This window comes from Mustela erminea, chromosome 12 (genome assembly GCF_009829155.1).
Source record: "Mustela erminea isolate mMusErm1 chromosome 12, mMusErm1.Pri, whole genome shotgun sequence".
Taxonomy (NCBI): Eukaryota; Metazoa; Chordata; class Mammalia; order Carnivora; family Mustelidae; genus Mustela; species Mustela erminea.
Window position 1 is genome coordinate 81592812 of NC_045625.1, and position 25201 is coordinate 81618012.

Genomic DNA, 25201 nt, shown 5'->3' on the forward strand with positions numbered 1-25201 from the left:
CCTACTTGTGACCTCTGCCTGTCAAATAAATAAAAATCCTTAAAAAAAATAAATAAATAAAGTCTTCCAATCTAACTCTAAAACGACACGAACAATTTTTCAAAGTTAGTGAGACCATGTGCCAAAAACACAGACCCAATAAATTGGAGAAAAACAAAACAAAGTTAAATCACCACCTCCTCCCACCGCTAGACCCAGTGTTTAGGAACCCAGGGGAAGAAGAGTTCAGCTCTTACTCCAGGCAGGGAACAAGGCTGAGAGAAGTCAGTCCCCGCAGAGGCTGAGGTCACCTCTGACAAGGCCAGAGAAGGTGCAGGATCCCTCTGAAGGTTGCAGCAAGTATCTTGCACTTGAACAATGTTCTGTTACACTAGGCAGCCTGGGGAGGGGCCAGAGGCACCTTCCTAATTGAAGGTGGATCTAGATTATATGGAAGACACCCAGCATCTCAGTTTACTTGCCTACAAAATAATCACATTCTTAAAATTCAAAGAGACCATTTGTATCTAAACTCAGCCTCTTGCTGAGTTGTAACAAATGGACCTCCTCTTTTTGCTTTCAGCACCTAGAAGCTTCAGCTCACTTAGGGGAGTGCTGGAAGAGAAAACCTCAGTAGAAGGTAGCATTTGATTGACTCCCCAAGCTCTGTCAGAGGACTGATCCCGGAGCCTGGCCCCAATTCTGACATGTGCATAAACCCTGGGTAATTTAGGGAGTGTCAGCACTTAATTCTGAGAATTCCTGTTTTACTACATAGTAAGTATTCCTTTTGAGAAAATTCAATTACACCTAATCACTCACAACAGACACTATAGTGAAGAGTATCTGCCCACCAATGGCATTATAACTGCGTTAATTTATTAAATTACTATTAATCTGACAAATTTATCGTTGGGAATAGTAAGATACTGAAAATATTTCCACAGTGCTTTAATTTAACAAGTTTTCCCATCTACTTTTCTATTTAACCTTCAAAGCAATCCCTTGAGGAGGATATTATTAATCTCATTTTATATAAGAAGCAGTTAGGTCTTAGGATAAGTAAGCTTCCCAAGGCCTCACAGGTAGTAAACAAGCTCAGCGCCCTTTCTTTTCCACTCAGAAAAAGTCCATAAGGCCCCTACTTAATGCTTACCCCACCCCACCCAGTGAAGGGTAACCTGACACGGATCAGAACTAAACAAGGAAGCTGCCGCCATCGCCATCAGACTAGTCACTCATTCGTAAGGGGCCACTGTGAGTCAGTCTTGATATTAGAAGTTAATGACCCAGTCACCAGAACACCTCCTGTGCACAAGGCATTATCTTAAGTGGTACAAGTCTACAAAGTCTTAAAATATGGTAGAAGTACATGTCATAATAAAAAGTAAATAAAATGCTAAAAGGGGGCAAACCAAGGGAACTCCGCTCCTGGTTTCAGGGGACATTTTACTAGAGAGGCAACATTTGAAGTGCCTCTCTACAGTTCAGAGTGCCAACCCGTGATAGCAAATAAACAGCCTAAAGAAAGACAAACAGTATGCCAATTACTTTTTCAGAGGAATTTAAAATTAAGAAGATACCAAAAAATTAAATTAAATTAAGAAGATGCTTTTTAAAAATCTTATTAATCCTTAAATTCCACATATGAATGAAATCCTCCAGTATTTGTCTTTGTCTGACTTAGCGTGATACGCTCTAGCTCCATCCACGTCATTGCCAATGGCAAGATTTCGTTCTTTTTTATGGCTGAGTAATATTCCATCACTATACAACACATCTTCTCTATCCATTCATCTGTCAGTGGACACGTGAACGCCTTCCATGATGTGACTATCGTACGTAATGCTACAATAAACATCAGGGGTGCCTGTGTCCTTTCCAATTAGTGTTTTTGTATTCTTTGGGTAAATACCCAATAGTGTGTTACTGGCTCATAGGGTAGCTCTATTTTTAATTTTTTGAGGAACCTCCCTACAGTTTTCCACAGTGGCTGCACCAATTTGCATTCCCACTTTCAACTTCATTAAGTTTTAAAAACTTAATAAACATCTTATCAGTCTTAAAAATCAGAGCCTTCAAATAAACAGGACCTAAGAATATCCAGACAGGGGTCATGTTGCCCAAACAGGTGCACATCATTGTACCCAGTCACTAAATTCCTTAAAGGGTATTCACAAACTGTATCTTTTAAAAAGCAGCCTCTTTTAGATGCACTAATAAATGTTTTTAAATAATTAAACCAGATAAATAAGTAAATCTCCAAGCCCAGATGGGTTGGCTGACAAAAATAAAGATTAAAAAAAATTAAGGGGATAAGTGAATTTTAGTTATTGGTTTACCAAGTTTGGCCCTAATGACAGAGCATTAGAGAATATCCTGGCTTCCTGCATTCATGCAATGTGGGTGGTTTTATGATAGAGAACACAAAAGCCTGTTTGCCCACTTCCCTTTGTTTGTAGCATGACTTCAGTAAAATTCTGTAAGTTCCTATGAATTGAAAAAAAAAAAAGAAGTCAGCTCTAAAATCAGACTGCCTGCATTCGAAGCTTGCCTCTGGCTCTTCCTGGCTACTTGATCTTGGACAAGTTTCTGTACCTCAGTTTCCTTGTCTGCAAAATGGGGTAATGGCACCTCATAGCTTGTTGTGAGAATTTAATACGTGGAGATTTAGAAGCAGTGCCTGGCACAAGCTAAGCATGAAAGAATATTAATTTTATTGTCTTGTTTCCTAAAGATAAACTGAGAAAGAAAACCCTATCTTCCTGTACTGGGTTCCTTCCCCTCCACTGCCTGTTTTGTCTCTTACAAACCAAGTGTGAATTTCTTCCAGCTAAAGTTAATCTAATTTTTCCTGATTCCTTTTAACTTTCTCCTGGGAATCTACCTGAAGTTATTTTTACCAAGAGGAGATGGGCAAGAAAATAGAGCAACGAATAAATTAGACACAGATCTCATCCACTTTTTTATGTGCATGTTTCAAGCCTTTAATTTGTTTTTTTTTTTTCTCGATGTAGCTGCCCCATCCCTAAGAGAGGCTCACCAGGTTGGGGGGGGCAGCTCTGCCCTGGGGAACCGCTGAAGCTGTCTCCTAGCAATCCAGTCATGTGACAGGGCCCTTCAGCTAGTTCCCTTGCACCTTTGTGGTTTTCATACACGCAGGGAAGGTGATGTCTTTATCTTTTTTCTTTTTTAAGATTTTATTTATTTATTTATTTGACACAGAGAGAGATCACAAGTAGGCAGAGAGGCAGGCAGAGAGAGAGGAGGAAGCAGACTCCCTGCTGAGCAGAGAGCCTGATGCGGGGCTCGATCCCAGGACCCTGAGATCATGACCTGAGCTCAAAGGCAGAGGCTTAACCCACTGAGCCACCCAGGCACCCCATGTGATGTCTTTAAATGAATAGATGGTTAGGTTTTCATTGACTGAGACCCTGTCGCATTTTGGCACAACATTTACAAACAAGTGAATTGATGGAAACGAACAGAATCCCCAGGACGCACATTTAACCCAGACAGGATTCCTCAGATAAAACACAGAAAGGTCCAAAGACCACCCCTCCACAAGAAGAAATGTTTCTCAACTAATAGAGAGGTGGGTGGTATCATCCTACAGATCGGACGATCCTGGCATCCCCCAGGACGTCGCGAGGTCTGCCAGTCCTGCCCCCTCCACGACTTCCGTCCATCAAGCGGGATCATCCTTGAACTACCAAGCTCGAATGACACACCCGACACTTCTATTTAGCAGCTCTCCTGGAGGGAGTCTGCAACTCCATTTACGAGCCACCGAAATATTGAGTGACCCTCAGGGTATTTAAAAAAAAAAATGTCCTCCAACACTGAAACTCAAGTCCCTAAATAAACAAACATTCCCGGTCCTATGTGCCTTTGGTGCCTTTGGTGCCATCGTTGGGATGTCTTACTTCACGGGGGCCCTGGCTCGGCTCGGATACCCCCTCCTTCTTAAGGCCTCAGCCTGTGGCACGTTCTCCACGTCCGTCCTTTCTCTTCAGCTTCTCAGTCCCGCTCCCTCTCGGCACGGGGTGTCCCCCTCTTCCTTCACTTTCTATGTTGAGCTGCATCGAAGCTCTCTTTCCCCCTCAAGGAATATTAGTTTCTCCACTCAGCCTTCCGTCTCCTCTTCGCCGGCCGGCTGCTCTCCAGCCCTGAGGCTGTGGGTTCTGACCCACCATGGACTTGTACTTCCTCCCTCGCCCACTGCTGTTGCGTCTCTGCTCTCAGCACAGTCAGGCTCCCTGTCACCTACAGAGACCTTGTCCCCCTCCACCAAGTCCCTCCAGGAAGCGTCTTAGTTTTCCCCTCTTAACCAACCAGCTCTGAAAGGTGATCTGCTTTCCCACCAACTGCCCTTCCCGCCCACCTGCTCTCTCTTCTGGGCTCACTGGCTCAGTCTGTAAACTTCTGTCTTCTGCATTCTGCAAGTGAGCGAGTGAGAACACAAGCGGTGGGTAGGGGCACAGGGAGCGGGAGAAGCAGGGTCTCCACGGAGCCGGGAGCCGGACGCGGGGCTCGATCCCAGGACCCTAGGATCCTAACCCGAGCCAAAGGCAGACGCCCAACCAACTGAGCCACCCAGGCGCCCCCAACTTTATCTCCTGCTCTCTGTGACTCTTTTCTAGCCTGAGAGAAGGCTTCAGTTTCCAGCCTGGTTCTACACGTTACTCCATGTCTCCAAGCCTCTGTTTGCTGAGTAGAGATAAAGACATTCACTGTACAGGGTTTTGTATTAAATGAGATAATAAATGTAAAATGCCTAGTATGTGACTGACTTTCGATAAAGCATGGTAATCGTATTTATTTTTATCTTTCCTCAGAGCACTGAGTGCTCTACATTTCTAATGGCTCCTTGTCTCCTTTGTCAGACATTCTTACTTCTCCCCTTTGCCTTCTGTCAAAATTATAAAATACCATGTCTTTACTATCATGTCTGCATGGATGACCTCCAGTGACATGCCCAGCTCCAGCTTCCCTCCATGCCCCCTCTTCTAATTGCCTACTGACAACTCCCCTTGGTGTCACTCCCCACCCCAAATTCAATCAAATTAATTGTCTTTAAATATACATATATTAGGGGCACCTGGGTGGCTTAGTCATTAAGCATCTGCCTTCAGCTCAGGTCATGATCCCAGGGTCCTGGGATTGAGCCCTGCATCAGGCTCCCTGCTCAGCGAGGAGCCTACATCTCCCTCTGCCCTTCCCCCTACTTGTGTTCCCTCTCTCGCTCTCTCTATCCATCAAATCAAGAAATAAAATCTTTCTAAAAAATAAGTAAATAAACATATATTAAAAAACAAAAACAAATCATCTTTCTCCCAAAAGTTGATTTCTACCTGATTTTCCTAGTTATGTTCATACAGCCCCTATCTGCAGAATTCTCCAGGCTCAAAACCTCCATTACAGTTTTCTTCCCTTTGTTCAAGCAAATTCTTACTAATTTGGGGCATTTTTGCCACCACAATATCTCATACATCTATCCTTTCTTTTCCCTCCTGGTTCAGCGCCATTAGACCCTTCAGGACATTTGTTCTGGTTAACTGCAGTGACTTCTTATTGGATCTTCCTGCTTCTTACTGACATACCCCTCTGCATTCTCAGTATTTCAATTAGAGGAACACTACTAATGAAAAGATCTGATCAAAAACACTCTCCTACCTACAGAATCCTTCAGGATGTCCAGGGCAAGCATGGCAACACAAATTCATCAGTTTCTTCTCTAGAAAGCTTCAAAAAGTAATAATGGAAAGGAAGAGAAAAAGCAGGCAAACTATTTTTGGTCAACACTGGGAAATATTCCAAAATATATGTAAATGCAAGAGCTCTGTGGGAGGAAAGAGTAAAAGCTGAGGAGAGAGGAGCTAGCAGCGGCAATCCTCAGAAAGCCCTGAAATGAAATTCCTAGATGCCAGGATGGCCTAAGGTACAATGTTCTCTCCTTTGCCTGGAACAGCATGCGCGAGACCAAGAGTGAGTTCTGTGGCGACCCCTGACCTCAAATTTATACCTAGAAATAGAGGCAGTAAGCCGCACATAGAATTATGCAGAGAAGTCCTACTTGCAGCAAGGAGGTTATCTTTGTGGGAGCTGAGATGAAAGCCTTCCAGTCATGAATAATAACTAGCCTGGAATGCTACCCTGGGCCCATTATAACCCAGCTCACTAGATGATAAATAATAAAAAAGCAATTAGCATATAGATACATTCTAAAAAAAAATAACAAAAGGGCAAAATGTGTGCACAGAAGAATACTCTATAAAAATGTTTCCAGAGAACAGATGAACATTATAAATAAATATTTTACCGTGAACTTTTAAAAAAATTAAATCTCAGTGAAGCACTTTATCCATGAAGTAATACTTCCAAGTCGGAATGCCAAAATCCAGGTAAGAGTAGGTGAGGCAACAGGAGGGGATGAAATGTGCGCAGTGCTCAGGAATGAAGTTGAGGGGGAAGTGAAGTCGGCACAAAATTGCAGACCTGAGACCGGGTGCAAGGTCAGATATGCATGATGAAAAACTTAGTGCGGGACACAGAGGATAGAAATGAGGAAAGTGGACAGAAATGAAATGAAAAGGAAATAAAGAGTTCATTAGGATTAAGGAGAAATTACAGAAGACTGAAAATGGAGATCCAACATAAGCAGAACTGGTGTCTCCAAAGAAGAAGACAAAGTAACAGATCAGAACACACAATTTAAGAATTTTATCATCAAACACGTTTTGAAACTTCGATCTACATATTGAAAGGGCCACCTGTGCAGGTTAAATTGATTCAGAATCCTCAACACCTAGAAAATTCCTAATGAAGTTACTGGACCTCCAAGAAAAATAAAGACTCCTTTGGGCCCCCATGCAAAATGAGCAAGTCTTTCATGAGATTAAAAAATCAGGTTGGCTACAAACCTTCTTACAGTAGCAGTCAACGCCAGGAGATAATAGAGCAGATTTTAAATTGAGCCAATGTCATTCAACTCTGAAGACTACTTAAAAAAAAAAACAGTTTAGAACATTCTAGAACTCAGACAATATTGTTCCCATGATTTTCCCTCAGAAAACTTACTAGAGAAGATGCAGCCTACTGACCAAGAGACACTTGGGTACATTCTGGCAAAATTACCAATTGTAAGCATTGATGCTAGAATCTAACAGAACTAAGATAAAAACAAAAATGGGACTTTGAGTAACAGGAAGGAATTTAAGTATTTCCTGCCTTCCAAGGTAGAAATAACACAACAACAAAAAGAAATTAAGAGGAGGGAGGATGGAGGTAGAGGTGGGGTAGGCTCTTCGACTCTTTATAACATCTACACATTCTGCCTCCTAAAATAGGAATATAATTTAAGATGGACAATTCAAATATTAGTAATGGAAATGTAAGCATATTTACCAGAACCCAGTAAAACACTAAAAATATAATGGTATATTCTAAAATCGAAAGGGAGAGGAGAGAAAAGGGAGAAAGAGTACAGGCAGACAATCATTGCTCACGGAAGTAATGAGTGTTGCCTAAAGAGATAGGATTAGGAGTCCCTCCCCAGACCAACTGAATCAGAGTCGCCATTTAAGCAAGATTCCCAGGTGAGTCATATGCACATTAAAGTTTGAGGATTCTGCTCTGCACTACAGCCAACGTGTGAAATACTCCTGCTTTCTCAACTCTATTTTGCCTTATCTTGATGTTTTTTACCTTCAATAGTATTGTTAATGGCTAATAGTGTTTTCTTCTCTTATAACAAATTCTCTCAAACTTAGTACCTTAAAACAAAAAAATCCATTCTCTTATAATTTTGGAGGCTTGAAGTCTAAAATTAAGGTATCAGCAGGGTTATGTTCCTTCTGAAAGCTTTAGGGGAGAATCGCTTCTTTGCCTTTTTCAGCTGCTGGAGGCTGTTCGCAATCCTTGACTTGTGGCTCTTTGCTTGCTTGGTCCAACCGATGCCTTCATCTTCACATGTCCTAGGACGGCTTTGAATCCTTTGTCTCCCTCTCATAAGGACCCTTGTAATTACATCACATTGAGCTCACCAGATAAGCCAGTATAACCTCCTCGTCTCAAAATTCTTAATTTAATTGCATTTACAAAGTCCCTCCGCCATATGAAGGAACATCTTCCCTGGTTCCTGGGATTGGGACACGCACAACTTTGAGGGGCGGGGGCATCGTTCAGTTTACCACACAGTGCATGTGTTCAAATCTCCACCATCCTTCCCTGCTAGAATCAAAGTCTTCTTTCCTCCTCAAAGTGGTACAGCTGATAAGGAAGCATTCTGGCTTACTCATGTCGCTTCTATAGCACTTAACCACTTTGTTCTTTGACAGAGTGATTTGTAGACTTGTCCTAGCTCTCCCTCTATCCCATCCCATCTCCATTCTTTTTTTTTTTTTTTAAGATTTTATTTATTTATTTGACAGAGAGAGAGAGAGCACAAGCAGAGGGAACAGCAGGCAGAGGGAGAGGCAGGCTCCCTACTGGGCAAAGGAACCCAGTGTGAGGCTTGATCCCAAGACCCTGGGATCGTGACCTGAGCCTAAGGCAGAAGCTCAACCGACTGAGCCACCCAGGCATCCCACCACCTCCATTCTTATTAGACTGCATTTTTCTTGAGGGAAGAGATTGCAGATATGCTGCTGTTCTCACACTCTCCTAAAGGTGCACACACTAACATGGCCAGACTTCTTAATTGCCAAATCCAGCGCACACTTAGAGGTTCATTCATTCATTCCCCAAATGGTTATTGAGCACCCATGATGTGCCAAGCACTGTTCTGAACTCTCAGAATACAACAGTGAGTAAAGTGGACAACGCCTTACCCCCTTGAGGTTTACACTTCAGAGAAGGAAGCAAGTAATAAACTAATAGATTCATAACCTGGCCCCTTGTAATAAAAAGAGTTGTAAAGAAGGAAAGCCGATCGGGGCACCTGGATGGCTCAGTTGGTTAAGCCTCCAACTCTTGATTTTGGCTCAGGTCATGATCTTGGGGTCCTGAGATCTAGCCCCAGCACCCAGGGCTCTGTGCTAGATGTGGAACCTGCTTGAGATTCTGTCTCTCCCTCTCCATCTGCCCCTTCCCCCCACCTCACTCCAGCTCTCTCTCTTTCTAAAATAAATAATCTTTAAAAAGAAGAAGAAGAAGAAGAAGGAAAGCCTACCTTTTTTACTTGCCCTCGTTGCAGCTTTTGACCTAATGACCACCCCCTCTTTCTGAAAAGTCTCTCTTCCCAAAGGTTAGGGCACCCTGATCTCCAGGTTCTCCGCTCTCTCCCTGTCACCTTCATGCTAATGTTTTCCACATCTCTGTCTCCACGCTCACCCTTCCTCTGCCCCACATCTCCATATCCAATGGCCTCTGGTCATTCCCACCCGGATGGATATACCTCAGGCATTTTTAGGCTCAGTATGTTCAAGGACGCCATTTTGCTGTTCCCCCCAAAGCCTGTTTTTATCTTGCATTGCCAATCTCAGTTGGTCATTATGTACCTGGGCTCCCAAGCTAGGGTTAGGAGACCACTTCTGACTTCTCTTGTGCCCTACTTTAAATCTCTTACCCAAAGCTACCAATTGTGCTTTCTAAAGATCCCTCCACCCCAGCTGCTCCTGCCAGTCATGGCCCCTTTCCTACAATACAGCAAAACGTTCCTTATTGCTCCAGTCCAGTGTCCCTTCCAGTCTACCCACCACACAGCTGCCAAAGGGATTTTTTCCAAGACATGCATGTGACTGCATTATTTCTGAAAGGAGGTGTACCGGCGGTTTCCCCGCGTCTTCAGAATAAAGGGAAACTCCTCCAATGTCATGTACAAATTCTTCCATTTTGGTTTCATCTTTCTTTGCTTCTAATGCTCCCTCAGTGTCTTCCCATGAATTTCCCAAACTCGCAGGTATTTAACTCTCCCAATCCTTGGTTGGGCTGTTCCTTTGGGCTACAATGCCCTTCTTCGTCTCATTTGTCTAGTGAAGTAATCCTTCCCTGAAAACCATTATCTATTCACTTAAAGTTTCCCTGACCTCCTGCAGAAAGAGGAAATACTAAAACTCTTATTTTTTTTTTAAAATGTCTTATACCGACTTGCATTCATTCCCACATCAGGGGCTTTGTATCTGATGTTCCCTCTTTCTAGAATGTTCCCCCCACTCCCACCCCCTACGCACTTCTTCACATGGTGGCTTTTCCTCATCATTTAGATCCTAGTTCAAGTGTCACTCTCAGGGAGGTCTCCTGTCCATTCATCCTAACAGAACAACTCCACTCCCATCTGGGTCATCAACAGAACGACCATGAAGCCAGCACTTTAAAAGGCCTTCTCCATGCCCAGCTGGGGTCTGGCATCAGCAAGGCCACAGTGTCATACGGATGGTGTATCCTTAGCCCAGACCAGGATCCTCTTAGATCCCCAGCCCCATTTCAATACTGCGGGGCCTTTATCTAACCCTCTCTTTCCCTCCCAGGGCCAACCAGATGCCCCAGAGGACACCCACACTTGTATCCATGAGGTTATCCAAGGGCTTCATGTAAGACCGGAGAGCCAGGGTGGTGCTGCCACACTGACTTGGAGTGACTCAAAGTGTCCCCAGACACAGGTCCCACATCTCCCGGCAATGACTCTGCTCCTTCACAGCACTTACACGATCAGAAAGTACACAGTTCCTCTGTTTGTTTATTCCTTTACTTTCTGAGCGCTGCCCCCTCCACGGGTAGAAGTAAGTAGTAAGCCCTGTGCAGAGTGACCTTAGCGGCCTTCCTCCCCGTTGGATGGATGGTCAACGTTCAAATAGTTCCTGCCATAGACGGTATTCAGTGTCTGTCGAGCAGATAAATGAATGACTGCCCGAGATGATGCAGTTACTTACAGACCTAGCTCTTCCTCTAGAATGGAAGCTCTCCAGACAATGGACTCTGCCTTCCTCGCCTTGGTCCTCAGACGGGCATAGTGCCTGCCCTAAGAGAAGGCATGAAATCTGGATTTGTTTAATGTGGAAATAAGTGAATAACCAGGGGAGTAAGTGAATGAATATATACCATCTAGACTCAAAGTTCCTCCCCCTGTCTCCATGATTCTAATGTCAAGACAAGGTTGAAGACCTCTTGTTCTTAAAAGTTCTTGGGGAGCTTTTAAAAACTGCAGTGCCCAGGACCAATGAAACCAGAATCTCTGGGATGGCTCCCAAGCATGAGTCTACGTCAAGGTCTCCGGGCAATTCCAGCGTGTAACTACCGTGCGGCGTAGGCTGACCAGTACTGGCAGGTCTCCAAGGATGTGTAAATTTCAGTGCTAACAACCTGACTCCTGGGCAGCTGGGATGGTTGGTCACACAAGTTGAGAACCTCGGATCCAGACTGTCACTCAGGATCTCTTTGGAGTGATGTATTTTCAATTTTTGAGAAGTCAAGACTCATTGGCTTTGTGATTTTCCTTGACACTTAAGTGATTACATTCAGGTAGCTCACATTGACCCCAAGAGCTGCTTCCTCCTGGGTTTTTGTTCGGACTTGTGCTGCTACCGTTGACAGGGTGACATACAAATGTGTGGCATACAAATGGAAAGGGAATGATTAGACCATTACAGCAGGTCCGCAAGGACCAAGGGAGCAAAGGATTAAGTGCTACCTTTCCAGACGCATCCGCAGTGAGCCTGCACTTTCTTTCCTCTCAAGTGATGACGGTACACTTCGACGCATTTCTACTTATCACTTGTTTCCACCAGTTACTCTGGGTGTTAGTTTGCAGTTTCTGATGTTATCACCTGAGGTGATAAATAATTTTTAATCGAAAAATCCCTGTGGAAACTGAATTAATGCTCATCATCCCAAACATTAATTTACTGCAAGTATGTGGTTTATACCGAACCCATTCATGTGTAGACACCGGAATCGAAACACCCTTTGCCCTGGGAAGAGTAAGTGGCCCACCGGGCTCTAGGGTCTTTGTTATTCAAATGAAGGTCTCGGATCCTCCTTTTACCAGCACCGCCTGGGAGACCAGAAATGCAGAGACTCGGTCCACGGGGACCCACTAAATCTGATGCTCAGGAGGTAGGGCCCATCTCTCCAGGTTATTCCTGTGCTCAAATTTGAGACGTGCTGTCTAGAGAACATTTTGCTCACTCGATTCTTAACTTCACTATCTCAGAATGAAGAGGAGGGAAGAGGCGAGGGGAGGCAGCAGACAGAATCACGCAGCGCACTGGTTCCCAAGCTCAGGGGCACGTTGAAAACGCCTGGAGATGTTTGAAACTATCAGAGCCTGGCTCCCAGCCCAAGCAAGGGGATGTGGTTGTTTTGGGGGTGCAGCCTGGGCATAGGGATATTTTAAAAGCTTCCCCCATGATTCTAATGGGCAGCAGACTTTGAGAACCCCTGTTTCATCACCAGCAACCCTCTCTGCAGCTCATTGCTTCGAGCCTCCACTGCTGAAGAATCCAGAAAAATGGGTCATACTAACATTTGCAAGCCCTCCTTCCCTCATCAGAATCACCAGGAATAAAACAAAGGAAAACTCACTGGGGCCCAATCTCACCTCTGGCATGATAAGTGCTTTTTCTGTTCACCTTCTGTTAGTAGCTATTTGCTTTTTAACCTCTCTGAACCTCAGTATCTTCATCTGTCAAACAGAGACCAGAAGACCCATTTCCCAGGATTATTTGGGACATTACCTACAATAGCATGTGCAAGTGCCTAATATGTTGTCTAGCACGCAGCAGATGTCCAAAACCTCTGAGGCAAGAGTGCGTTCTCTGAACCCTGCGCCCCTGCTGGTGGGACCACTAGCAGCATAAGGTCAGACACATATTTAGGGAAGGGTCCTGGTCAGGGTACCAAGGTTGTTAACTGCAAAAACCCTGCTCACATGTGAATTCATGTGTATGGTCGCATTCCAGGCCCCCATCCCAGCCAGTAAATAGGATCATTCTTATTATCCCATTTCACAAGGTGATAGAACAGTGGTGCAGAGAGGACCAAAGTCACACAGCTGTAAAATGGCAGACGCGGGGCCGCTGACTGTAGCCCAGCGTTCTCCTACCTGCTCTTCTCAGCCTCACACCCAGCTGCTTGGCAGCTGCATTGATCTAGACCAGCCCTGTTCCAGCAGAACTTTCGGGGATGGTGGAGCTATTTTGAATCTGCACTCTCCAGTCCAAAGACCACCAGCCACATCTGGCTCCTGAGCATTTGAAAAGTGGCTAGTGTGACTGAAGCATTAAAAGTTTTGTTTTAGGGGCGCCTGGGTGGCTCAGTGGGTTAAGCCGCTGCCTTCGGCTCAGGTCATGATCTCAGGGTCCTGGGATCGAGTCCCACATCGGGCTCTCTGCTCAGCAGGGAGCCTGCTTCCTCCTCTCTCTCTGCCTGCCTCTCTGCCTACTTGTGATCTCTCTCTGTCAAATAAATAAATAAAATCTTAAAAAAAAAAAAAGTTTTGTTTTAATTTGAATGAACTTAGATTTAAATAGCCACTGGTAGACGGCACCCATCTAGCCACGGAGTCTGGAGAATAATGGGAAACTGAAGGTTTATTTTAGTGGCTTCTACCCACCAATCAAAGAAAACCTAAGCTGCTTGTTTGCCTTTCTCTTAAAAGATTTTAACTTTATTTCAGTAGAGTGGCCAAGTTGGCCCACTCGTGGTAGCCCTGTGCAACATACAATCAGAACAATGCTTCATTCACACCAGAGATCAGCCACGGAAAGAGACGCAAGTTACAGAGCACTGCTTCCCAAACCTGAATGCGTGCATGAGTCATCTGAGACCTTGTTAAAATATAGATTTCTCGTTTAAGAGACCTAGGGTGGGCCCTGAGGGTCTGCATTTCTAGCAGGTGCCCGGGTGCTGCTGCTTTGGCTCCATGGGCCACACGCGGACTAGCAAGGGTGTTGAGCAGTGGTCGTCAGTGAGCTGATCTTGTCCCTTTCCTGCCCCCTGGAGGCATCTGGCAGTGTCTGGAGACATCCTGGATTGTCATGACAGGGGTGCAAGTGTCATGGGCATCTACTTGGTTGGATGCAGAAATGCTGCTCAGTGACCTACCATGTGCAGGACAGATCCCACGGGGAAGAATCATCCTGCCCCCAAATGCCCAGAGTGCCCCATATGACAACCCTGTTGTCCAGCCGAGTCTACTGTTCCGGGTCTTCTTGGTATGATAACTGATCATTCCTTTCTCTCTCCCACCCTTTTCTCTTCCTTGTCTGCCCAGGAGCAAATGCCTCGGCCCCCGACCAGCTGAGCTTAGCTCTAGCCTGGAACAGAGTGGACATCGCTCGCAGCCAGATCTTTATTTATGGGCAGCAGTGGCCGGTAGAGTATATGTCACTACCCCTGCAAAGCCCACTTGTTTGGGCAACGGTATTTGCTTGGGAGCGGCTCGGAGAAACTGCGGCCTGTTCTCTAGGATGCAAATGTTCCCTCCCTCGCGGCCATCCTCAGGCTCCGCCCCTTTCTCATATTTAGGAAAACACTGCCACCTGGTGGACGACGCGACAAAGCACAACTGCAAACATTCCAGACGGTTCCCATCTCGGTGCGGGGGGGTGGGGGGTGGGGGGCTCTGATGGCAACCTTCAGCTGCAAATAATGCCATTTCTTCCATATATCCGAGAAAACATATAAGGCCAAAACGTGTTCGTTAAAATGACGGAAGGCGTGGAACTAGCAGGTGGTTTCTGGTTGTCTCTGAGGTTGCCACTCCGCAGCAGCGGCGCCCCGTGATACAGCGTATGGCTCGGTCACACCTCCGGACGCAGGATTAGCAAGCTCCCGCGTGCAGGTGCCATCTGGTCCTGGTGGCTGAGCACAGGTCCTCCCTATTCCCGAGCACCACTCAGAGGGAACCAAAGCTTTATGTAACTGTTCTTGGTTCGTTTCCCTCAACGGACACTACCAAAAATAAAAACTTGGAAAATTGGCTATTGGGTGGTTGGTGTTTGGATCCCAGGGAGGCAGCCAGCAGTCTGAGATTTGACTTTAATGCTGGAATAACTGAGCGGCAATACCCTCACGGATGGGTCTTCTTTAACTCTGTCTTGCCCCCAGAGAGCTGCTGCCTGGCCCTGACCCTGTCTTTATTTAGTGCCACTAGTGGATTCCTAGCGTGGAAAGATTTGTCAAGGAGTCTGGACACCAGGAGGTTTTTGTGAAATGATTTGAATAAAACCCTGAGTAGACAGACTCAAGGACCTGAATAGTTGCTAAGTCTCTGCGCGGAAATGAGTGAGGCAGAAGCAAGGTAGTCTAACAATTAAAATAAAGAAAGGCCTACTTTCTGATCTGTTCGCTAGGGTCCCTCTTTTCAAGGTAGCCGGGGGTCTAATTCAGAGCCTCAGGAAGATGAAAAGGAGGAGAGCAAAGCAGCCACTTTGGTGCTTTACTGGTATTACAGGAAGTTTGGTCAGAGAATACACGGGAAATTCTTGTATATCCTGTGTCTTCTTGGGACCCAGAAGAGAAAAAGAGTCAGAGAGGAAATAGCTTTGGAACTAGAAAAGTTTGAATTCTGTTTGCAAAGACAGATCCCACAACACAAGAGAGATTATGGCTGTGCCAAAAGTGGAGCTGGAAACAGTCTTGTTCGCATGTTCTTGGATGTGCTGAAGGTTTACCAGATGTCAAAGGCATCCATTCTAAAGTGTTCAGGTGAACACCAAGGAACTGCATCCCTAGAGCCTGGGGCAGACTAACTCAGTGACTTGATTTGCAGGTGGGGTCTTTGGAGCAAGCCATGTTGGATGCCCTAGTTCTGGACAGAGTGGATTTTGTGAAATTACTCATAGAGAATGGAGTAAGCATGCACCGTTTTCTCACCATCTCCAGACTAGAGGAATTGTACAATACGGTAGGGCCGAGCTAAGGCACTTTTTATTTTCTCTGTGTTTTTTCGTTTTGTCTTCTCCTGCCCCCCACATGCCTGTGAGTCTCTTCCCTCCCTTCCAAATGCATGGATCATTTTTCAAAGATGCTCCCTTAGACCTGTAGACAACAACGCCAAGTCACTAAGATTCCGCTTGTTTTAACTGCTCAGTTGTCAGCCTCCAAAGCAGAAAGTTATGGGATCACACCAAAAGCTAACATTCTCAGCTTCTTACACAAACCCACAAGGCTCTGAAAATTAGAACCCAGTTTATGCTGTAAGCCCAGAAGGCGTTTGAGGCAATCAGCAGAGGGCAATTGATTTAACTCAAAGCATCATAGGAGACTGATCAACTATCCCACACCATCTTGTTATCCTCAGAGCTATGAGATTCATTCCCTTTCCTCTATAGTGGAATAAAATGTAAAATACCTCTTGTTTGGAGTTACCACAAAATATTGTTTGCATTATTTTATAATAATTTGCTACTTCATTAACTAGGAATACCAAGGAGTGATCATAAAGAAAAACTACTATTTAGGGAAGTTGTTTGTAGTATTCAGTGAGCTAAGTGCTTTGGCTCTGAGCTGATATGCACTAAAATCCAAAGAAGGTTAAAGAGCAGATGTTGGAAACTTCAAGAGGGTACAGGACGCTTGGAGAGTACAATTCAGGAAGGTTAAGAAAAACTTTCTTCCCAAAGGTTCTGGACCTGCCTGAATAGCTTTTGCTGCTTGTTCTTTTGCCATAAAGGCAAATCCCTTTGGATCTCCAGTAGACTATAATGTGGTTTATGCTTACATAAACAACATTACTACATTTCCCATATACTCTTTCAATCCAGCATTGATTAATATTTTGGGGAAGTAATTCCTATGATACATTAGAAGCAATATTAAATATGTAAGAATTCTTGATCAAGGTTGATAAACTTTTACTTGGAATATTAAAAGAAAGAGAGGTATTGTTTTCCTCCATTTTATAGATAAGAAAACTGAGGCTAAGAAGTGAATTGGTTCATTTAAGGTCACAAAACTCCTAAGAAAGAAGAAAGCCAGTACTGAACCAATACTTCTGTCTTCGAGGTTATTCTTCCCCTCATTTATCACTGCTTCTCTGTCCTACCACCCACAGCTCTAATGAGATGGAGCTTGTTGACCTCTCCCCAGCCAGCGGAGGGTGTTAGGTGATACTGCACTGGCTCTATCTCCTTCTTGCTGCTGGAACTAGAAAACAGTTTGGCAGAGCGGCTCCAGGTTTCTGTTTTCTCTGCAGATTTTTCTTGATTCTGCATAGTGAGACTTTCAGTAAGAATAATAGACTGAAATGATCGCATAGGAAATCCCAGTTTCTGTCCCCACCAAAACATCGATAATTAGCCATGGAGAAGTAGATAAATCCCTAGAAACATGCAACTGATCAAATCTGAATCATGAAGAAACAGTAAAATTTGAACAGACCAATAATAAGTAAGGAGATGGAATCAGTAATCAAAAACTTCCTGACAAAGAAAAGCCCAGGAGTAGGTGGCTTCACAGGTGAATTCTACCAAATATTTAAAGAATTAACCCCAATTCTTGTCCAATTTTTCAAAAAACTTGAAGATGAGGCAACACTCCCAAACTTATTTTAGGAGGCCAGCAATATACTGACACTAAAACAAGAAAAGGACACTACAAGAAAATAAAACTATAGGCCAATATCCCTGATGAACATAGGTCCAAAAATTCTCAACAAAATAGTAGCAATTGAAATTCACCAGCACTTAAAAAGATCATGCACCATGACCAAATGGGATTCCATCCATAAATGCAAGGATGGTTCAATATATGCAAATCAGTAAATGCACATCACATTAATAGAATGAAAGACAAACTCATATTATCTCAATAGAGAGAGAGGCAGGGAAAAACAGGCACCCAGTTTGGAAAGGAAGAAGTAAAATTGTCTTTGCTGATAACATGATTTTGTATACAGAAAATCCTAAAGACTTGACCAAAAAAACAAAAACAAAAACAAAAATAAAAAACAAAAACAAAACTGTTAGAACTAATAAAAGAACCCAGTAGAGTTTAAAGATACAAAATCAACATACAAAAAAGCAGTTGCATGTCTATACACTAACAATGAACAATCTGAAAAGAGAATAAGACAGTCCTATTTACAATAGCATCAAAAGCTATAAAATACTTAGAGATAATTTTCACCAAGAAGTAAAAGATCTATAAAGCAAAAACTGTAAGACATTGGTTAAAGAAATTGAAGAAGACACAAATAAATGGAAAGATATCCCATGTTCATGGATTCCAAGTGTTAATAATGTTAAATTGTCCATATCACAGAGTCAAAAGCCAAGCAATAAACACATGCATATATGGTCAACTAATATTTGAAAAGGGAGCCAGATATAAAAGTGTGTTTTGGAGGAGCCCCAAAATATTTGGGGCTGAAGGGTGGGAAAAATGAGAGATGTTAGCCAAAGGATATAAACTTTCGACTATAAGACAAATGAATTCCACGGGTCTAATGTACAGCTTGGAGACTATAGTTAACAACACCACATTGTATTATAATTGAAAGTTGCCATGAGATCAGAGCTTTGATGTTCTCACCATAACAACAACAATGACATGATAATTGTGTTAGGCGAAGGTGTGTTACCTAACCTTATTGTGATAAATAAATCACATTGTATACCTTCAACTGACACAATGTCTTATTCAATTATATCTCAAAAAAGCCAGGGGGAAAAAAAGAATAATGGGGTTTTCAGTAAAATAAATAAAAAATAAAATGGGACACAGGTGGGGATGGAGGCCGGCATTCTGACTCCAGAGTCTGTGTGTTTAATCCCTGTATCAGACTGCATTCCTCATTGGAAGAAGAATTCTGGGAAGTGTGTCGCGTGAATGGGCAGGTAGTTGAGGCCATACCCAGGAATCGCCTCCATCCCTGAATGTGCTCCCGCACTGCTGAAGGATTTCCCATCACTGTTTGAGAGTCTCCAATAGGCTCACCAGATTTTGCAAATAAAAATACAGGATCCCCAGTTAAATTTGAATCCCAGGTAGATAGTGAGTAATTTCTAATATGAGGTGTCCCGTGAACTATTTGGGATATACTTATACTAAAACACATTTCTCATTTATCTGAAATTCAAATTTAACTGGGCATCCTGTATCCCATCTAGCGTTCCTATTCCCGAAAGACGGCGGGATGGCGAGTCATTTCACATTAGTCTCTCTTTCCCTGCCAAGAGCCTGTGGCTTTTTCTTTAGATGTGAGCAAAATGCTACCAAAGAATCAAATCCAGCCCACTGCCTTTTTTTTTTTTTTAAATACAGTCTGCAAGCTAAAAATGGTTTTTTAAACATTTTTAATGATTGAAAAAATCAGTAGAAGAATGATATTTTGTGACGTATTAAAATTCTATGAAATCTGATTCTCTTTTGGTGTCCATAAAGATTTATCGATACATGGGCAGGCTCATCTGTTGACATATTGTCTCTGGCTACTTTTGCACAATGGCAGATTCGAACATGAAAAGTATATGACCTATGAAGTATAAAAGAGTGATTCCTTAGCCATTTACAGAAAATGTTGCCAACGCGTGTTGGATAATTTCTCATTCACGATGGGTAACAAGTTGTGATCGGCATGTGCCCAAGCGTATTTCCAAGGCTCTAAATTGGCCCCTTTGTCTCCCCTGGAACCCCCACCTCAAAACCAGCCTCTTTAATGATGTTTTGGCCCAGCCATCCACAGCGTTGACAACCTCCTTTACAAAGCTTGAACCTAGACCCTCAACTGCTTTTTCTCGAGGAACCACAATCCCAAAATCTGCCAGCGTGTTTGTTTAGAAAAGACAGGTACAACTGAGCAACTACAACAAGGTTCATCTTAAAGAACTGCCCCTCCTCTGGCCAGAACCCTTCCTTTCCAGAACCTTCTTGCCTTACCGACGAGAGCCCATGACCCGCAAATCCATTTGATTCTTCTTTATTGTTTTCAGAGACATGGGCCCTCAAACACATTGTACCACTTGGTCAGGGATGTCAAAAAGGTAAGGACCCTCCCGACTGAAGGTCGGAGGCCTGTCTTGACTGCTTCCTGTGATTAGAAAGCACCTCTGTTTTGCATGAGCTGCCAGAGCGGTCCTGTCCCCGCGAGCCCCCTCATTTCAGGACGCTGTATGTGTGTGTGTGTGCGCGCGTGTGCGTGTGTGTGTGTGTGTGTGTGTGTTGCCTTTTAACGATGACATCTCTGCTTACAATGCAGCTGTGGTTTCACCTCCCGCCCCTGTGGTTTTAGATGCTTTCACTGGACATAATGTTTTCGGAAGGCAGAACGCGTCCTGTTTTTGAGAGCTTCGCACCACGCTGGGTGGATTTATGCCACTGCCTGTTTTCTCCCACACGCCCCTTACTGTCTGGGCAGCTAGTTTCCATGTTGTTGGACTAACCGTAGGCGGGATCTTCACGTCCTAGCTCCGGAGGCCTTGCGTCACTGTCCCTTCTAACATTATGCAGAGCACAGGCAACTCGGCTCAGAAAGTCTCAGAGCATCAGAGACGAAAACATATGTGCATTCCGTTCTGCTAAGACTCGATTTTTTCCGGTAGATTTTTTCACGTTGCCATCTCACTTGATGGTGTGCGTTGGGGGGCAGGGGAGACAAGCAGCGGGAGGTTTGGATCAAGAATTATTCCCATTTTACAGACATAGAGGGTGCGGTTAGGGAAGAGGCGGAGTTCAAACTCAGATCCTCTGATTAACAATCATAAAGGAGTGCCAGACCTTTAGTGACGATGAGGTGTGTGGCACTGACCTGAGCCTACTGTACATCGCAGCTCGTTTCATTGTTGTGACAATTCTATGGAGTTGAATTGTTATTTGATCATCGTTATTATATAGTATGGTTCCAGTGTATAGATGGGAACAGTGAGAGGCAAGGAAGCTATGTTTAATCTTAGCCAAGGGCTTGGGTTTTGCTCCCTTCGCTCTCTCTCAGAGGTAACTGACTTCATTCTGAAACCTCAACAGCATTCCCTGACACTGGTGTTCTAACTCCAGAGGACGAAATAGATGGGGGCGCTTTTCCCACCCCCTGCACAGAGAGGCACCCCACCCACCAGACCATAGCAATTCCTCACCAAAGCCCCCAAGGACCTACTCCGAGAAGGCTACCAAGTAAGGTCAAAACTAGAGTACGAGTCCTCATACGGAGTCATTGTCTAGAACTTCCCTTAGAAGTTTGTTTCCCTTGAAAGGCCAAGTAAATGTCCTGGGGCTGCTGAGAATGTACCTATTAAGTAGCTAGACCTTTGCCAGTAATGAGTAAAGGGTACAAAAAAACCCAAACCCAAACCTTCTGCTGGCTCTTAGAGACTTTCCTCTCATTTCCACACAAACTTACTGAAGGGTTTTTCATCTGAGTGAGTGAGCGAAGCCTTCCAAGTGAGAGAAACAGACGCTGCACAATCTCTACCCCCAGTCCAACCAGGTGGTCTTTACCAAGACCACATCTTTCCCTGATTTGCCCCATGTCCAGCCAAAAGCACATCTGCCCCCAACAGAGCCATTTCTCTTATCCTCAAGCCTTCCAATTTTGTGTGATTTTTTTTTCTGGCTTAAAATTGCCTGGAAACTAAATAGGGGGAAGGATCTCGAAAGATGAAGTGTACACATCTAACGCATAGTCTCTGCCAAGATATTTGTTGCTCGGGTACCACAAAACATCCTGAGGGTTTTTAAATAGTAAATAAGAGATCTTCCCCTCCCCCACCCCCTAGAGCGAGTCTGGATCGCTGCAGAAATTGTGAGACTTTCCGAAGAGACAGCTCTGCCTTTGTCCCTCAACCTCAGCCGTAGGGCAATTCGAGCCTTCAAATACAGTCACTGATTCCCCTTCTTCCCCGCAGTCCCAGTTTCTCAGTATTTTGCCGGATTTTCTAAGGGATTTTTGCAGTTAGGTTTCATTGATCAAAATCCCTCCTGTTAGGCTCTCTTCCTTGTAGGGCTCTGCTTTGCAACACCATTTCCTCCCTTCGGAAATCCCACTCACTGCACTGGCATTAGAAGACATGTATTTTTAAGGTAGCGTTTTTTTTTGGTTTTTTTTGTTTTTTTTGTTTTAACTTCTCAGCTAAAGATGTACTTCAGAAGTAATACAAACTAACAAGAGAGAATGGGATGTGAGGACTGAGGAGGAAGGAGTATTAGGAGCCGTCTTAGTTTTCTTTCAAGTGTGATCCAAATATTGGAACAAAAATATATAAGGATTCATTTACGTACTGAGTCAGTAACTGGAAAAAGTGGTTGCAAATGACCCAGGGTACTTCTGAGCTGGCGTAGGAACCAGTTAAACTTTTACCTGGGAAAAGAGACTGCCAGTCGGGTGGGGAGAAACAGCCTGTGTTTCGTTTCTTCGCTTGGGAAGAGAGAGGGACAGGAAAGCAGACGCTTGTTTACTTCTGTAGACGAGGTGAGCCCCTGACTTCATGAAGAGAAGGGGTAACAGTGGCAGCCAGAGGAGGGGAAGTCTCTACGCTTTGTGTTATATGGATGAAGGGAGCTAAGAATGAGGGGCCTTTGTGTTTTCTTAAGAAGTAAATGAGAGGAGGGCGCCTGGGTGGCTCAGTCGGTTAAGCGTCTGCCTTCAGCTCAGGTCATGATGCCAGGGTCCTGGGATCGAGTCCCGCGTTGGACTCCCTGCTCAGCGGGAAGCCTGCTTCTCCCTCTCCATCTGCCTTTCCCCCCGCTTATGCTCTCTCTTGCTCTCTCTCAAATAAAAAATAATAATAAAATCTTAAAAGAAAAAAAAAGGAGTAACACCGATGCTCATCTTCTTCAGATGATTCCAGATGATGTCCAGCCATTTAGGCCAATGCGATAGGCAGGGTCTGCAAAAGCTAAGTTTAAAATGCTAAGAAAATCTTGGGCAGGTTAAGCCATTTTCAAAATTAAGGAAGTTGGTAATTAGCATGTGCTTTGTGCTTTAGGATTATGTTACCTGTTAATTGATGTGATCTGTGACCAAAAAAATATGAAACAATAAGGGATAAGCCCTGGTGTGAAATGCTACTCCTGTGTTAGGAACATAGTTCTGGACCTTAAACATAGTGTTCGATGATATGCCTGGAAAATCAAAAGCAAATAACCCTTAGGAACCCAGGGAGTACATTTAGGAATCACCCGATGGTCCCACGTAACAGCAGGATATCTCCAAGCCCAGCTCTCCTTTGACTTAAACAGAACCAACCTTGGAGAATTGACTCTCAAATTATTTGTATCAAGGGAACAATCTAGGAGCCAGGAGGTAAAAAGCTGGTTTACAGCATCCATCAGAAATTTTAAATGATAGAAGCTAACGCACTTCCCGGAACTGCTTTTCTGCATAAATCCATCGGACGCAACAAGGCCACATTAATCCAGATCAGCCCGAGTCTGTCTGCTTTTCCGCGAAATCTAACTTGCCATTTTTAGAAGCTAACTGTCTGCTCGATTTGTGCCTCTCTGTGTTTTAAAGTACTAGCTTTTCTTTCCTAACTTAAATGTGCTAATACTTTGGATGACCTGTACTATTATTCCCCACAAAGGGAGGGCGATAGTTGAGTATTATATAGAGGTAATTGTGAAATTATGATAGTTTAATGTCATTCACATGGGAATTAAGACCCAGAGCTTTGGCAGAATGAAAGGGTGGGGGAAGCATTTTAGACAGTCTTTGGATAAAGAAAGGACGTTTTCATAATCCCATCTGCCGAATTCATGCAGATTTGCAAAAGAATTTTTATTTTTTAAAAGATTGCCTGGTCTGTAACAAAGCTGAACATTGAGGGAATGTCCTCTTTTCCATAAACTTTGGCCAGAATAGACTTTTGAACACCCTTCCTTGGTAAATTCAATGACCAGCAATCATTGGTTGGTTTACACCTTTACATACATCAGAAGGAAACAATCTTCTTTTGAATGCTTGTTATAAGTTTCCATAAAATGTGTTTCCTGAACAGCTGAAATCTGATAGCGATATCACGAGCTGACTTCTGAAAAAGAGTATATTCAGAAGAGCAGATCCATACATGCATTTAAACTCTTAGTTAAAAGTCCTCTTTAGGATGGCATGGATTAAAATTTAGCTTCAGAGAAGTAGCCCATGGCACAAGAAAAAGGAGCAGTGTTTTCCTGTTGTCAGATTTTACCTACTGATAGAGCCAGGCTTCTCTGTTTCACTCTGTGGATCAAATTGTTTGAGTCACATGGCTTGCCATGTGTTGTTGAGGCATGAAAGAGGACGTAAGTGCTCAGGCATTACCAATTACCAAAGTAATTACCAAAAGAGGAAGAAAGGAAGAACAGAAATGACAGAAGAAGCATTTCTTCAGTGTCGCTGTTGGCTTCCTGTTTGGAAAGCCTCCAGGAGAAGGAAGACTCTTCCAGAAGGTTTTTGGACATTACCTGTGGTGTCTCTGCTTTTTCCAAAGGAGGTGGATGCGATGAGCTCAACACCACCTCTGTCTAGTCCTTGACTGTCCTGTCTCTGAGTCCCCACTCCACTGACCACATTTCAAGGGTGGTTAATGGGAACTATGTCAACTCTGCATGCTCTGGACAACAGTCTTTGCCCGGTGCCCAGGCAGCATAGAAATAAGAGCAGCCTGTCAGGTACAGGTCAGAAAAATTGGACCTCTAGAAATGGACATCACCTTTGAAGTCACGCTGTCCAAAGTGCCTGTTTGCAGAGTGTAAACTGAGGCACGGAGAAAGGAAGCCATCTGCCCAGGGTCACAGAGAAGCAGAGCTGGACCACAGTCCAGCCCAGTGCTCTGTCCACTGCGGGGTGCTACTGCGGGCTGTTCTCTGTGTTTGTGACATCTAGGGTCACAGGTGGCCAAGGCCATCAGCCCAGCACATCAGACATACCCCAAATGTTCCCATCCCCTTCAGAGTTCATCCAGGACACAGTTATCCAAAGAGGCTAAAATGGTACCCGATTTTATTAATTTTGTAAAATCTATTTCTTCTTCCCCAAAAGACTTCCATTCTCCCCAGTAAAAATTGTGAAACTAATTTCCGTGCTTTCTAAGACTCTAGGGGGCGAAAACAGATGCAATCAGTCTTGCAGGCTTTCCGACACATTACCTGGTAAAGTAAGCTGTCCCTCCTCCAGATATCACTTTAACAAGGGCATCTGACTCCTGATTTCCAAGTCCTCCAATCTGCCCTATTCATTTACATCGCCTTATTACTCATATAAAACAGAACAGGCAGGTAAAATGCTGATGGAACCGCCATTGGGGTCGGCCCGGTGAACATCGCCCCCTTGTGGTCAAACAGAAGGCCAGCCCGTTCCTTTAAGGCC

General features: G+C 44.0%; 1 protein-coding gene across 18 annotated transcripts in view; it reads left to right on the forward strand.

Moving 5' to 3' along the window:
- The window catches only part of TRPM3 (transient receptor potential cation channel subfamily M member 3), a 785382-nt gene that overhangs the window by 672354 nt on the left and 87827 nt on the right, over positions 1 to 25201 (forward strand). For all 18 annotated transcript variants that reach the window (XM_032308281.1, XM_032308298.1, XM_032308285.1 and 15 more), the window contains 3 exons: positions 14192 to 14292; positions 15692 to 15826; positions 19854 to 19904. In XM_032308281.1, coding sequence (XP_032164172.1) covers positions 14192 to 14292; positions 15692 to 15826; positions 19854 to 19904 — 287 coding nt within the window. The remainder of the gene's footprint in view (positions 1 to 14191; positions 14293 to 15691; positions 15827 to 19853; positions 19905 to 25201) is intronic.